The following is a 17600-nucleotide window of genomic DNA, read 5'->3' as shown; positions in this document are numbered from 1 at the left end:
ATCAACTCTGAGAACGGCTACTTGTACGCGCTGCGCTCTTTTGATTACGAGCAAATAAAAGAGTTCAGTTTTATGGTGCACGCCAAAGACTCCGGCGCGCCCGAGTTAACGGCCAACGCCACCGTTAATGTCATTATAGTGGACCAGAACGACAACGCCCCCTCTATAATCGCGCCTCTGGGCAAAAACGGCACCGCGAGGGAACATCTGCCCCGTTCAGCCGAGCCGGGATACCTGGTGACCCGTATTGTGGCCACGGATGCGGATGACGGTGAGAACGCGCGCCTGTCATACAGCATCCTCCGAGGAAACGAGCTCGGGATGTTCCGGATGGACTGGAGAACCGGTGAGCTACGTACCGCGCGCCGGGTATCCAGCAAACGGGACCCGCCGCACCCGTACGACCTGTTGATCGAGGTGCGCGACCACGGGCAGCCACCGCTGTCGTCCTCCGCGAGCATCAACGTAGTGCTCGTGGACAGCATTGTTGAGGGCCGGAGCGGTGACCGGGGGTCGGTCAAGTCCAAAGAGGGCTCGCTGGACCTCACACTCATTCTCATTATAGCGCTCGGCTCTGTGTCCTTCATCTTCCTACTCGCCATGATCGTGCTGGCTGTGCGCTGTCAAAAAGACAAGAAACTGAACATCTACACGTGCATGGCCGGAGACTCGTGCTGTCAGTGCTGCAGTCGCCAAGCGCGCGGGCGCAAGAAGAAGCTCAGTAAATCGGACATTATGCTCGTCCAGAGCACTAACGTGGCCAGCACCGCACAGGTGCCGGTGGAGGAGTCGGGCAGCTTCGGCTCGCACCACCAAAACCAGAACTACTGCTACCAGGTATGTCTGACACCGGAGTCTGCCAAAACCGACCTAATGTTCCTTAAACCGTGCAGCCCATCCCGGAGCACAGACACAGAGCACAACCCGTGCGGGGCAATCGTTACCGGATACGAGGGTCAGCAACCAGATATCATCTCAAACGGGAGCATTTTATCAAGCGAGGTGAAAACACATTTTATTACCTATCCAGACAACAATTTATCTTAATCCAGCATGAAATATCTACATCATCATCATCAATTAACATTATCGTATTAAATCTTAGGTCTTTATAACCTATATACTATATATTCATATAAAATTCAAATGAACTCATATGAAGACGTGTGTGTGTAACCTATATTGTTTTTGACAGTGTTAGTCAGTGTTTCAATTTATTGCTATCAAATTACACATTGTGAATTGTTGCTTTAAAATTCAAGTAAAATCAAAGTGGTGCCAAAGTTAAAATCTTCACCGATAACTTAACTGCATTTCAACATTAATTACTAATGCAGAAATGTGAGTCTCTGAAAACACAAAATTGAATAGAACTGACAGAAATTCTTGTGAGAAGTTCAGTGGATGGAAAAATCTCTCAGTATATGCACCTTAAGCAGCTATTCAGTGGTGATCTTTCAGCTTCCTGTGTTTGTAATGTCAGATTGTAATCATCTGCTTGCTTATGACTCACACAGTGCTTTTAAAGGTAGCTTGGGGCTGTAGTGCTATTTTCAGGCACTTTAATTACATACAGCACTTCAGGGTCAGTTACATATAAGGATGTAACCACATATTCAAGATTGGATAAGAACCAAATGTAAACATTTCAGAATTGATCAATGAAAATCCTGTACCGATTGACCAGTAATAGGAATATATGGGGGACATGAATATTGAGGGTGGTTACAAGCTGGTATAACGTATCTGCTCTGATACTACCATCTTCCTTTTTGCCTCAGAGACAAGCCATGTTATCTTAAGTGAGCCCCCCATCCGACAAGGTCTACCTTACTATCCCCTGGCACTCTCTGAAAGGGTGTAGCCCTGGAGTCAAATCTGAGTAGGGATGAGGGTTTAAGTATGCCAAGCACACAGTCGCTGGGTATCAGTGGAACAAAGGCGGTTCTATGGTTGAGGTGCTCTAGTGCATGGACAGAGCAGAACAGAGGCCTGACCAGTTTTAATGAAAAATGTAGAATATCAAATAAACTTAATCATTATCATCATCATCATTATTATTACTATTTATTATTATTGTTGTTGTTGTCGTTTAGACCAAGCACCAGAGAACTGAACTCAGCTACCTGGTGGATAGGCCCCGTCGTGTTAACAGGTGAGATGACTGAATAAATCCAATGTACAGACATACGCATACATTGTTTTTTTTTTTTTTTTTTTTTTTTTTTTAACAATTAAAACAACAACAACAACAAAAACTTTCATTTACTTTTTATAGTGTTTTACAAATGGAGGTTTTGGGAGATTTTGTCAGGTTTAGCTCACTTCTGGGTACAAACTTTCCAAAATATGGTTAAGGTTTTTTTTTTTTTTTACACATTTACTTACAGTAGCTATGTAAATGAGGACATTCCATAAACTTTCCATATACTGTTGTTTATATATACAGCTAGTTATAAATACTATAAACTAACCCTAACAAAAAACTGCATTTTTACAAAAAAAATCCTTTATTTACTTTATTTTTATATACCTATTTTACAAACGAGGATGTCCCCAAAGGAGGTCAGCTTTTTTTTGTCAGCTCACTTCTGAGTACAAAATTGTCCCCAAAATATGGTTACATAGAACACTCTCACACACTGAGATAAAGAAAGAGCAGTATAAATGATGTGGCCCCTTGCCAAAATTCCAATATCTGACTCAGCGTTGCATGTGTCATCGTAATGTTTGATACTACACAACACAAGTCTGATACAGAATTTGATATTGAAATTAATCAGCAGTCTAAACTATGCCCAAAGTGTTAAATAACCAAAACAATCAATACTTTTAATGGGAAAAAGCAGTATAAAGCTCAAATTACCTAATGACTACTAAACTGGTAAAATTCCCTTATAGTTCAGCATTTCAAGAGGCAGATATCGTCAGCTCTAAAGACAGCGGACATGGAGATAGTGAGCAGGGAGACAGCGACCATGACGCCACCAACCGGGGCCACACAGCAGGTGAGTTGATTACGAGTTTCTCACCTACTGTCGACCTCACAGTAGATTTGAAAGAAGCGTAGACGAGTGAAAAGCCCCTGGGGAATGAATGCTGAGGAGAAACATAGGCAGCGATAGACATTGGGAAATTGTTAGCATCTTGGCTTTGAAAGCAACGCGACAAGCCTTCAACCGATTCCAGCAGTGGATCAATATAGAGACTGCGTGGAAATTATACATCTGTCAACAGAGCTAAATGGATTTCTGTCAATGCCGCGAACGAGACCGGCTTGTCTGATGGACAGGCATTCTGAAGCATTTAATGAGTATTTGAAAGCTTCCACGGTAACGAACCCAAACAGCTGCCCACCACCCCAGCTACACCCCCCAAACACAATTATTTTTCCATTCATATCAAATGCCATAAACGTTTGAGTCAAGCATGACGAAATGGCAGTCATTCGTTGGAGACGAATTTGATTTTATTTTGTTTATTCTTTATTTATTTATATTCAATTTGATGAGCCTTTTTGACTTTCAAGTTCTATATTTCATTGCTGCTCGTTTATTGATCAAGGTGGAGCCTTATGGCTTCAACTGGATAAGGCTTTGACCTTTCTCTCCAAAGAATCACGACATTCAGCCTTTGGTTTGGCAAACAGTTAGATGATGGGTTGCCGGATATTACGTATGCGCCGCACACAATGGAATACAAATTCTTGAAAAGAGCATGGATTCGCATTTTAGGTAACTACAGTATGATAGTTTTTTTACTGTAGAAAGGTCTTTGATATGATCCTTTCTGGGGGAAATCACAGAAGGAGAAAGGGCAAGAGGGATTGAGATTTTTTGAAAACGTATTAGAGCATCAAAGGGGTAAAATGAGAAGATGTGTGTGTGTGTGTCCTTTCCTTTCCTGCTCTCGTCTGGGTGTGTTGGCAAGCTCGCAGTTTCTGCACTCCCATTTCAGTGCCTGTCTCTGCATAGCCAATTATCACAGCAAGGTTAAGATGAAGGCCTGGGACACTGACAGGGGTAGAACCACTGCATTAACAACCACTTACATACACACACTCGTTATCTCTTTCACACATCCCTATCTCACCTTCTCTTGTTCTTACAGTGTCAATTTGGAGACATCAGTCTAAATGAATAGAAGAGAAAGAAAAAGAAATGTTGTGACCCTCATGTTGTGTTGATATTGAATTTACAGCTCTTATGTTTAGTGTCCCAGTAATGAAAATATAAAAATAACAGGTAACATTTTGTTAGCATTAGTTATAGTTATATTAAAGGGGTGCTATTTTAAAGATCATTATTTTGTGTATTTGGTGTATATATAACAGAATATATTTGACATGCTTTAATGTTCAAAAAACACATTATTTTTCCGGTTGACTCTTAACTTTTATAAAGAATATCTCTTTGGATTTGAGACTTTAGTCTTTGCAACTTTACAGATATTCTTTATGCACCAAGAGCTTGTAACACTCCAAAGAGAAAGGAAAACTTGAAATCGCATCATATGACCCCTTTAATGTTAATTTCATAATTTTCTAACACATTATTAACATCAAAATATATATCTGTTAATTACATTTAATGGACATGAGCTAATATGAACCAACAATGAACAGTCGTACTTTTATTAACAAAGATGAATAAATACTGGTCATTGTTAGTAAATATTAGATAATGTATTAGCTAATGTAAAGTAATGGGACCTTATTGTAAAGTTTTACCAAATAATTTAGTAATTTCCAAATATTTACCTATTATCTTCTCTTCAAATTCTTTAATGTACATTTGACCTCATCAAAACCACAAACTATGCCTAGTATCCATTTCAGTAACACTGGTTTGGGTTTGGATTAATTTGACCTTTTCAAGACGCATATCTCTGTCCAATTTTTTCATGAAAATTAGAATAAAAGGTGTATGCACTGATGTAAGTAATGTGACATTTTAATGATACATTTTAAAATAGTTGACATTTTCTTTATAATTCTTATATGATCAGAAAAGCCTGGTACTTTAAAGTGAAGTATGTCTTTCAAGCTATTTAAATGGCCTTGGGGTCTCTCAGAAAAGCATGAGGGTAAAGGTAGAAGAGCTGGGGTCAGAGAAAAAGCACTTTTCCATGATTTAGACTGTTAGATCGGCATTTGTTTGCAAAGAGACAGAGGTGTGACAAATTGCACAATTAGATTAACACGAGCAAGCGATAGATTGATGATCTATAAATGAGGGATGTGTGGTGATGACGTTAATCAAATCACTCCTGTCCCTGTAATTTAATGCTATCAGACCCCAATCAGAGCAACTCCATTTGCTCTGCACGCGCGCACACGCACACAAACACACGCACACACACACGCACACACACACACACACACACACACACACACACACACACACACACTTTGTAGCTATAGTGAAAGCCAATGCTGAGGGAATAAACTGGAAAATACACACCCCCCCCCCCACACACACACACACACACACACACACACACACACACACACACACACACACACTTTGTAGCTATAGTGAAAGCCAATGCTGAGGGAATAAACTGGAAAATGTAGCTACAAGCTATTCATAATTTTAAGTAGTTCAACCAGTCAAGCTACCCTCTTGAAAAAAGTAGTAAGCTGCTGTATACAGCTAACTAACGAAAGGTAGCTAAATACTGAGTTATTATCAGGGAGCAATATCTTTTTAAATATATATCAGATGATATAATTTATTTACATTAAATACAATCAAATTACAATTAAAATACCAAACATGTACATTATGACATACAGTCGAAAATATGGTCATGAACTACAACATTTAGCATGTGTTGCTACACAAAAGAGAACAGAAAATACCATGCAACAACTCAAATGTATCAGTGGATTTTTTAAATGATTCATTTACATTATCCATCCAAACAGCTGTTATTCTTTGGATTATTGCCTCGCTCAGTATGGAGTTCTGTGTTCAATACAATGTGACAAAAAGCAGTCATGCAGTGTTTTGTCACACTACACCACTACTCATTAGAAAAAGTTTGTTACTGGAAAAGATACATAATTAAATGACTTCACATTACTGAAAAATAGTCAAGTTTGTAAAGTTAGTAGATTCACTCCCCAAGATTGGCGATAGCAGTGACCATGTAGGTGATTTCAATGTCTAGTAGTTGATTTTGAATGAAAACCCACCCTGATTGTTCTTCAAAACAATCTGACCAAAGTTTCTTCCCAACCCTAGCAAAAACTCTTGTCCTCAGCATGTGAGCTCAGGTCTCTGGTCAGCCTGACGACAGGTGTTCTGAAGGGAAATTCTGCTCATCAGGGCTTTGGCAGTGTTTTTCCTTTTTTGTTCTGATACTTTTGCACACCATTGATAAAAGATGTGATGAGGTCTCCAGAAGAGAAAATGCAAGAGAAGCGGAAAGAGACGAAAATAACACACACACAGTGGGATGCAGAGCACTTCCTGATGGAGAACAGCTTCTAGTTAGTCAGTGTGTTTGTACTCAGCGCAGCATCTCTTTTTTTTTCTAGATGTCTGTAGCCCCAGAGTCCAGCTTCTAGTCAGATCATTAATGTTTTCAATAAAGCTCCCAGCCGCACTGAGGATATCTAATATCTAATCGAATACAGGTCTGCAATTATAGGATTTCATGGGCAATTATGTAGATATTTTTCTTTCTTTCTTTCTTTCTTGGCCATGAAGTGCAGGTGTCAATCTATAGCATACAACCTGCTACACTAGTCATTGCAAGGATGTATTGTATTGCAGAATAATGGAATGAACCATGCAAATGCAGTTTGCTGAACCATATCACTGTTAGATTTTAAACACAATTATTTTGACAGCTCAAATTTCTCTTGATGGCTACAAAAAAATCATAAAATCCTTGAGGTCTACCACTTGCAATGCATAATGGAAGCTGCAAATTTCGACATTCAACTCAGATTGAACTATTTAATGACTGCATTCAAACTCTGTTTTCTAGATAATTTCAACCTTTTCAAGATTTAAATCCTGTCCAAATTGAAAATATCTGTTTTTCCTCCACAACCATTGCTGTTAACTCAGGGTCCTCTGAGAAATCTAATCCTGTTTGTATAGAAACATCTGTGATTGCGGTATATTACTTTTTCACAATGTTTCCCTTCAATTTTTGAGCTTTGAATACTACAGCTAAGTTTCTCTGTAACTTTATTAATGATTTAAATGTTATCATATATAAGCTTTTAATGGGTTGTAAATGGGAGTAAAAGCTACAGAAATCTCAATCCTGCCCAAATCAATACATGAAATCAAAGATGTTCTGTGTACACAATTGTGACAGTATTTAAAACTTAAAAATCCTGTCCAATTTGTTGCTTCAGTGTTCCAGCATTTGCATATATATCCTCCATCACTTCACAATCTTCACCAGAATTGTTCTAGTGACCAGGATATGATGGTTCAAATCTACATCAGGATATTATTCTACCCCGTGATTATGCTAAAACTGTTTTTGAAGCACTAGTATTTCCGTCAGGACATGCCAGTCTGGTAGTTTAATGTGTTATTCACAGGGTGTTTTTCCTACAAAAGCAGACCTCAGTCAGATCAGACGGTATCAGGTCCTACATGTTCTACACGAGTCTCTGCGTGTGACTATGATATCGATGTGAACGTCACGCTGTGAGCTTCCGTCTTCTCTCTTGGTGGGGATATTTAGAGGCCGCTGTTCTAATTACATTGAGTTTGATTGTATGCAGTCAGGTTTATCTGTGTACTTAATATTGATGATGTCACAATGGCCTTGGAGCCCTGCTTTAACAAGATTTATGCATCTGTGTACACCCGCATATCTCTGTCCATGTATATCACTCTGATGTAATGGAGAAATAAAAAAGTGGATAGGTTGTGGAAGTGATCTATGGATTTCACAACAGAGATGTGAGCCGAGTGTGGGTTCAGATGTTACATCTGTAAGATTAGAAGTACTGAGGAGCACGTAGGAAAGAAGAATCACATAAGAAATCTCTTTAACTTTGCTTATCCTTGACAGCAATGATAGACTGGAGACTTTTGCTTAAGCTTCTCAGGTAATCTCACATATGCCTCCTCTAGGGTTTCAGAAGCGATCTCAGCAATGTCAAAAACTGCTTAGACGTACTAAGACACCAAAGTCTACAATCAAAAACAGAGATTTCAAGATGAACTAAAGTATCTTTTAGCATTTTATAATTCTATTCTTACTTTGTTAACACCATCTTTTTCCTCCTAAGAAATTTGAGTCAGATTTGATAAATGATATGATATTTAAATAAAAAAGAGCAACCTATAAGTGATAAAAGAACAGGCTTGGGTGTATCATGTCCTGCTTTTAGTGTGTTTATGTCTGGAGGGTAACTAACTGTATACGCGCAATCCAGAAAGCCTCATCACCAATTATCTTGCATTTTCTGTGCTGTCCAGTAAATGAAAGAGCCATTACAAACAAGCTGATTTTTTTTTTGTACACAACATAGCCAGACACTTTGATCACTAAATAATGCTGCATCATCTTTTAGAGTCCCTTATAGCGATACTAATAAGCTCCGAACTATGGGTCAGTCTATTTCATCTCCAGCACTTTATGCATATATCTGCAGGTCCCAAAGCCACGCTAATGGAATGTTTCCTGGTCACCTATGCAAATCATTACAACAGTTCTACACGAATAAAACATCATTCCCCTGTGTGTTCATTTAAGCATCAATACACACACACTCGTTCAGGTTTATCAGAAGGGCAGATTTGTCCTTTGATCTCACTCAGAAAAAGCTTCTGCCACAAGGAATTAGAGATTAGAGATTGGCCTGACATGCATCCACCCCCTCCCTCTCCTCCTCGGTCAGCCTTTGTCTTTACATTTGTCTCAAATATCCCATATCAACCTACAGACTCTTTCATCCTCACCACCTTTTTCCTTCACTTCACATTTTCTCTCTTAAATTGGTCTCCCTCATTGTACCTGTTTGAATCTGACCTTGGTGCATCACTGTACCTGCTCCTACTCTTTCACTCTTATATGGGTCATTCTTTTTATGGAACACTGTAACTTAAAAAATGTATTCTTGTATTTTAAGAAAGAATTGTATTGAAATATATAGAAGATGTGCAGAAATACACTCAGGCCTAGGTACTTTAATCAATTATAACTTGATTATTTATTACACAACAGGATTGAAATGTAGGCCTAGATCAGTGAGGGACTAACAATTTACAGACTGATGCATGCATCCTTTAAAACTAGTTATATTATCACAATGATTTCTGTACTTTAATCAAACAAGATTGAATATTTTAAAGTGAAATAAGCCAATTAATGCCACAAAATGTCACAGAATTCACCAAATTCATTGCTAATACTTAAAGATGTTTGTGCTGCTGCTTTCCTACCAAAGTTATATAACCTTCTGAAGGATAATATTATTAAGGACCTGGCTCTTTGTAATGGACATTGTGAACAATAATTGCTTTCGCATTTAGCCTCTGTGGCCACCGGAACTTCCAGTGCAGTGCAGTGTATGGAAATTATAAAATAAATAAGCACAAAATAAAATTTTGAGGAAGTGTCACATGACAGGACAATATTGATATGATCCAACTCTACAGTAAAGGTATTTAAAGCTGCTGGATCTCATTACTATAATGTTGTTTCAGTATATGAAATATCACGTTTCAAAATATGGCGTCATGTAGCACTTAAATTTTAGTCTATTAAAAACACTAACAGGATAGAAAGTGATATTGTGTACAGAGGCAAAAACTACAAAATAACTGACAAGTGTTTACCAATTAAAACAATGTTCTTATTAGACATTAGCACAGCACACCTAATGACATAGTAATACCTTATTTCATAGTGATAGTATGATGAAAGAACTAATATGATTTCCATGTTTTATTAAAAAAAAATTAGAAGTTTAATATTTCATGTAATATATTAAGACAGGGCATGCAGGTGCTGAATAATAGATCACACCATACCATATTATTCTGCTCACCTTGACTGTTATTTTGCAGACTATGCTCCTGGATCATGTTTTGTTGGTCCTGGAACAAGAGTTCTATCAAATAAACATAGTCCAAACCCCATCCAAATTCAAACCCATGTTCAGGTTTATGCTTGATGCATCTGCACAACTGAAAAGGTGTGCACACTAACAGTGATATCAATGGGTGCTTGCAATTTTTGTATGCAGCAAACCAAAGGTTGGTTGAGCAGATGGACCTGTATTGGACTTTTTAAGGTAGAGAATGACTTCAAATTATTTTAAAACACAATGTTTCTGCCTGCACTGTGAAATTGCCTGTGAAATTCCCTTTATATACATAGTTTATTGAATAAAAATAACACTCCTTAGTAGAGAATTGCACAATACAGTGCACATGAGGTATAAATGCTGTGAAGTGCACATGCACATGTGATGGGTCATGCCAGGGTGAATGCGACAATGTAAACCAGGCTTAACCCTGATCCCTGCTCTACCTTTTCTCCTAGTCCAAACTATTATATCCCTTACCTTAATCTTAAGCTTAGAATATATTTTACTAGTGCTGTTCCTAGTCTGTTGATTAGGACCCACAGGTAAGATACCTACCATTAACTACAAAAAAAAAAAATAGAAAAAAAAAAAATAGAGGGAAATGACAAGTTTTTAACAACTTTGTTAGCCCAGGAACATGTGGTGGACTCAAGCTTCTTCCTCATGAGCACCAAACTCAATGTTTTAAAGCCAACCCAACCTCACAGGAAAATAAAAGTATTTTACAAGGTGGAAATTTCAGTGTGACCTGTACAAAAAAAAAAAAGTATGATTTTTAGAAATAAAGTAAGCATGAATGTCCACTCTTAAGCATCAGTGGGGAGTAAGCAGATCACATGAAAAAGTACAGATGAAATTATATCGAACTCATATGAATTAGCCAACAATTTGGCAAAACATTAATAGTTACAAACTATTGTACAAGATTATTTTCTGAAAAAAGTAAGCGTGGGGGTCCACCCTAAACATAATCGTCACTGGGGCATAAACAGATGTACAAAAATGTACGAATGAGACAGTATACGAATTCATAGGAATTAGCCACGAAGTAGTGACAAATTGCTGTATGAAAAGTAAGCAAGAAGGTCCAAGTACAAATTAAATTATATCAGATTCATATGAATTAGCCACTAATTTGCAATTTGCAGAAATGAATAATTTTTTAGAAATAAGTAAACATGAAGGTCCAGCCTTAAACATAACCATCACTAAGACAGATCGTATGAAAACACAAATGAGAGTATACAAATTAACCACCAATTTACCAAAACATAAATAGTTCTGAATTGTTGTACAAAAAGTAAGCATGAAGGTCCATCCCTGAACATAACTATCACTGGGGCGTAAGCAGATCATGTCAAATTCATACAAATTAGCCACAAATATGAATTGCCATGAGATTGTGATGTCGAGCACATAACCACTAAGCCATAACTGTGATTTCTTTATTAATGTGGTCATCTTCTCCATCCAAATTCTGAATTGGTCTCCAAGCTCCCTGTATCACTGCATCTCATGCTGGGGTTGAATCCAGAGGCCTTTATTAGAGTTCAGTGTGACGCCACCTGCTCTCTGCCCTTCTCTTTCATTTATTTCCCTTTCAAGCTCCGATCTCGTTCTTTTCCTCTGAAACTGGCTAATTATCATGCTCTGTGTAGTCATTAGTCAGAAAGCAAGGGTGTGTATGTGTGAGCTTGTGCGTTTGGAGGACGGTTTCTCCCAGTGTTGTTAGTTTTGGTTGCGTTGCCTAGTGTTTGTACGAAGGACTTGAGAGACCGGCAAATGAGAGACACGGTGAATTTAACAGCATGAAAAGAGCATGAAAACATCACAGCAGATTCGTTTAATATCGGTTAGTGGGAGGGACACGGAGAGGCAGGGAGGGAGAAACAAAGGGCTGGAGAGTTCACTGCTTTGTGTACATAACTATCCTTCTTTCAGTGGGCCGCCTTCCTGTCAATTACCGTGCTTTGCTGAAGCCTGACAATGACTGCAGTTGATTATAAAACGAGTAAAAAGCTTGCAATCTGTCTGGTTAAATAATCATCTCCATTCAAATATGAATAATTTCAGACTCCGCGCTCTGGATAATTCATAGTAATTTTGCCTTTGTGTTACTGTTGACATCGGATTGTTACACAGAAGAGCAGCAGATAAAGTGAAAGGAGAAGATTTTGGTGTGAGGAAGCGTGTAGCCTCCACAAAAAATTTTTTTGCTAAATAGATCTCGGAACACAGACATGGAGACATTGACGCTCCCACGCACATGCTAATTTAGTTCATTTTTTGCATTATACATGGTCATTTTGCTTTTATATCAAAGATATTCTGAAACATTACACAAAAAAAAAAACAGATGCCAGTGGTGCTTACATGTATAAAACTTACCTGCATTTTGCTAGAGATCATAATTATAATCACCTACAGGTGCATCTCAATAAATTAGAATGTCGTGGAAAAGTTTTATTATTTCATTTCATTTATTTCAGTAATTCAATTGGTCTTATGAAGTATTCTAATTTGTTGAGATAGTGAATTGGTGGGTTTTTGTTAAATGTGAGCCAAAATCATCACAATTAAAAGAACCAAAGACTTAAACTACTTCAGTCTGTGTGCACTGAATTTATTTAATACACGAGTTTCACAATTTGAGTTGAATTACTGAAATAAATGAACTTTTCCACGACATTCTAATTTATTGAGATGCACCTGTATATATTCTGGACCTAGATATGGCTCAAAACTCAAAATTTGTGCCTCCAACTGCTTAGAAAAAATAATTACAGTAATAAAGATAATTAATACTAAGATTTCTAAGCTTAAAGTGAATGTTCATCAAAAGTTTAAATTCTGTCATTTATTCAGCTTCATGTCATTTTAAATCTGTCGATAGTTTGATTTATTTTTTATTTATTTTTATTGTTTTGTTCATTTCATGGATCTATTACTTTCTGTCTACAAAAGAAAGTCATACAGGTTTGGAATGACATTTACACCAGTAAATGATGACAGAAATTTCATTTTTGCTTTAACTATACTTTTAAATATTGCAAAAATAGTAACACCATTAATTATATATTGTATATATATATTGTAATATTTCCTCTCATCGTTCCTCTGTCTTTTACAGGAGCAGATCTTTTCTCCAACTGCACTGAAGAGTGCAAGGCTCTGGGTCACTCCGACCGATGCTGGATGCCCTCCTTCATGCCTGGCGACAGTCGCCAGGGTGCAGACTACCGTAGCAACCTGCATGTCCCAGGAATGGACGCGGTGCCAGACACTGAGGTACAGGAGAGCATGGTTCCGGGCGATGCGTGCAATCGGGCCGATGATAGATCATTCTCTACGTTCGGCAAAGACAAGTCACACCACGGCACACTCACACGCCACGAGCTACACACACTCTTACCAAGCGCCCGAGCGCCTTACAAACCCAACTATCTGTGTGAGTACTCACTCAAAATGTACGATTTCTGAACCCCCCCCAGATCTGATCCACTGCCGTCATCTCTTCCAAATCTAACCCTTGGCCCTGTTTGTATAGAACTATTTATATAAAAAAATATATATGTAATCTCATTTCTCAAAACACCCTTTGTTGACCTATTCTCTCACTTTCCAATTAGTTTTCCCCTTTCCTTCAAAAGCAAAATGACAAAAAACATACATGTATAATATATGGACATATCAATAAAGGACTTTTTTGAGTGAATTTGTGGAGTTGTGTCCAACATTTTGTCCTCTCCCGGCCCTCTAAATTCTCCCCAAAGCATCTGAAGACACTGGTGAAAAACCATTACAAATTTGGCTCATGAATGCTGAATTTGTAACTAATTTGTCATCCAAACCTACATAACACATACTTTGTGCTGTGACTTTTCCTTGAGCTGAAATTTATCTTCATCATAATCATGTAAGAGACATGGTATGTCTATACAACATCACATGGTTCTGCATCTCACATAATCATGATGATGACATTTTCAGCCATTGTATCCATCATGCAGCACGTTTATGCCATAATAAACAGAAATACACAGCATGCCATATGGAATGGCAGTGGTTATTTCTCAGCTTTCATATACATCCTACAAAATCCAACATTATCTGCCTGTGTTTTTCCATCTATGTCTGTTCTAATCACCATATGCCACTGCTCTACTGTAATCACACTTGTGACAGTCATAGCGCCCTGCCTCCTCACCTCTGATTATAGCATGCAAACTGTGGTAGTGTACGCTCACAGCCGCTGAGGCATCCAGCATCTTGTTACTGCATTTGTTTTAATGCAGTACTACTACTGCACTAAAGCATGGACAAGTGTACACTGTGGGACGGAGACTAAGTGTGCATGTGCATGTGTTTGTATTCTTCCAGACATGTGGATATGACGAACCTTATATATTTTATTTTTTTATTTTTTATTTTTTTTTCAGGACCACACAATGGATATAAGATGCATTTTACATGCAATATTTGACTGAATAATCACACAAAAGATCATTTATACAGTTTTCACTCAAACACATGATCTGATTTATGTTTTTATGTAATTGTCCAAAATATAACAGTGATGTTTTTGTGGTGAATGGATAAATGTAGCTGATGCTTTTCCTTGTGAGATCAAACTCAATTTGGGAAAATGAATGTTTGGACTGGTAAGAATCTGATTTTAACGATTCACATTCTCCTGTTTTTTTGCCCTATAGCACGCAAAAGGATTTCCTAGCACCTTCCGAGTGGACATTCCTGAAAAAGCATGAGTTTGCACAGTAATGCAACCGGCCAAAAGCATCAAGGGTTTCTTTTATAAATTTTCATTTTGTTTTTTTTTTAAAAATTGAACTCAATCACGGCCGATCTGGTCGTTCCCAGCTCTGTAGGACGTCTGAAACAGATTAAACAGGATCCGATCTGATGACGTAAGGACCCTGAGCATTCTCAGCAGGACTGAGAAACCTTGCCAAATCTCCTCCAAAAAACTGGACGGGAAGAGGGAAGAACAGAGGGAGAGAGCTCAAAAAGAGGATTAGGAGTGATGGAGAGACAAAAGGAGAAAAATGAATGATCAATGGACATGGTTGTTTCCTCACTCTCTCCGCTCTATGATCAATGTGTCTCTGTTTACAGTCCACTGTAAACTATACCAACTATCTGAGCCCTTTACCCATTTCGACACGCACACACACAAACACACATGCATACACACTGTACAAACATACTGTACAAAGAGCAGCCCAAGAACAAAAAAAAAAAAAGACGATTCTGTCCTCTCATTGGCCTACGGATACTTCATCTAACATTGTGGTTATCTTCATGTGTGCAAGTGTGTACTGTTCTCTTTATAAGCTTCAAATAACTATATATATATATATATAAAATATAAATATACTTTTTTTCTGAACCTGTGTAGCCCATTGGATAGTTTCCTAAACACCATATTGCCATAAACCAATACAAAGTGCTGAAAAGACTTAAAAAAAAAAAGAGATTTGGGCTTCAAATTGTGTTGCCCTTTCTGTCTATAAATGCAGAATTATTTTATGCTATAGTTATTTGACGTTATTCTCTCTCAAACGCACAGATTACATACAGTATACAGGTGAGACCGAGACTAGTTGTCAAATCTGTGTAAGTCTTAACTACAAAAACATGTTACATGTTGTCGCTCATGTAAGATATATGGTTCATGATATATATATAGAACACACAATGATATTTTATGACAACATGCTCTACAACTGAACTAGTAAAACCAATTATGAAATACAAAATGAGAACATACACAAAATGTTTTGGTTTTTGTAATTTGCGCCCATGTAAAAATAGATGGTTCATGATATATATAGAACACACATTGACATTTTATGACAACATGCTCCACAATTGAACTAGTAAAACCAGTTATGAAATACAACATGAGAACATACACTAAATGTTTTGGTTTTTGTAATTTGCGCCAATATGAATGTGACAACCAACCTGTTGAAGAACAAAATACTCTTGTTTTAAAAACCTGTTCTATCATATAGCTGCCTCTTGTTTGATTATGTGCCAGTGTTGTTGTCTCCTCAACAGTTTTTAAAAAATATGCTATTAGAATATTAATTTGGAGAACAGAATTCACAAAAAAAAAATAAAAAATCTAGGAATAAAACTAGGTGTCCGTAACCCACATATATGTTCACTGCTAACAAAAACATGTTTTTATGATGAGACTCAAAACTTTATAGTTACTGAGATCCAGTCCTTTGTGACAACTCACCGGTCTCTTTCTCTATATATAACACACATTAGACCACAGGCTCATAGTTTAATTCAAAGCAATCCAGAACATCTTTTGCTTCTTGGCCTGAAATGATAAGCACGAGAATGAAAGACTCTGATTGCGGATGTTTATTCAGTCCTGCCACACTGACTGTGATTAGAGAGCAGTTTTGAACATTAAACGTCTCTGGCCTTTTCTCCAGTGTTCCTGATTGGCTGTTAGGGGAAAAAAAAACACACCCAGTTAGTCTTCATTTGTGGGGTTTATCCACACCACTGGATAAGATTTTTTTTTTTAATGAACATATATGTACACTAGAGCAAGGCTGCAAAAATACAGTAAAATGGTAATATTATGAAATACTACAACCCAGTGGGCAATTGATGTTGAAAAGACATCAAACTGACACTAAAAAAAATTATGTCTAATATGGAAATCAAACTGATGTCAAAAAATTGACATGACATTGATTTGATATAAATTGAACGTCAAACATATTGGCCTACATATATATGTATAAACCAATTAAACCAATTTCAGTGTGGGATTAACTTCCTATTTTAACCCAGTTACCACTGGAAGAAATTGCCATTCAGACTGAATTTGAAGTGATGTTACAGCATCTTGATCAACTCTTGACTAATATTTGATGTCAAATTGAGATCAAGTCCCGCTGGGAATTTTTTTAAATAACTGTTTTCTATTTTAATTTTCAACAGCCTTTACTCCAGTCTTCAGTGTCACATGATCCTTCAGAAATCAATCTAATACGCATTTATTTTATATAGATTTTTTGTAACATTATAAAAGTTTTGTTCGCCACTTTTGATCAATTTAATATGTTCTTGCTGAATAAAAGTATTTATTTTATTTTACTTTATATTACTTTACTTTACACTGAACTTTGGAATGGTAGTGTATCACAGTTTCCACAAAATGTTTAGGCTGCACAATTTTCCACACTGATAATAAGAAATATTTCTTGACTGCCAAATCAGCATATTAAAATGATTTCTGAAGGATCATGTGACACCGAAGACTGGAGAAATGAATGCTGAAAATTCAGCTTTGCCCTCACAGGAATAAATTACATTTTAAAATTAAAATAGAAAAGTTACTTTAAATTTATTGTATTATGATTCAATAAATACAGCCATAGTGAGCATAAAAGCATTCTTTATAAAATATAAACATTAAATATTTTATTATTTATTCATAACTTTTGACTGGTGGTGTTTACATGCCAACACACAC

General features: G+C 37.2%; 1 protein-coding gene across 1 annotated transcript in view; it reads left to right on the top strand.

Annotated features, from left to right (window-relative positions):
- The window catches only part of LOC107665923 (protocadherin-10-like), a 15825-nt gene extending 1439 nt beyond the window's left edge, over positions 1-14386 (top strand). The window contains exons 2-5 of the mRNA XM_016456987.1: positions 5-1002; positions 2097-2155; positions 2902-3008; positions 13206-14386. Coding sequence (XP_016312473.1) covers positions 5-1002; positions 2097-2155; positions 2902-3008; positions 13206-13555 — 1514 coding nt within the window. The 3' untranslated portion in view covers positions 13556-14386. The remainder of the gene's footprint in view (positions 1-4; positions 1003-2096; positions 2156-2901; positions 3009-13205) is intronic.
- Positions 14387-17600: the final 3214 nt, after the last annotated feature.

The sequence above is a fragment of the Sinocyclocheilus anshuiensis genome, unplaced genomic scaffold (assembly GCF_001515605.1).
Source record: "Sinocyclocheilus anshuiensis isolate Anshui unplaced genomic scaffold, SAMN03320099.WGS_v1.1 scaffold775, whole genome shotgun sequence".
Taxonomy (NCBI): Eukaryota; Metazoa; Chordata; class Actinopteri; order Cypriniformes; family Cyprinidae; genus Sinocyclocheilus; species Sinocyclocheilus anshuiensis.
The sequence above is the reverse complement of the archived record's forward strand: the minus strand, read 5'-3'. Positions and strand labels throughout refer to the sequence as shown.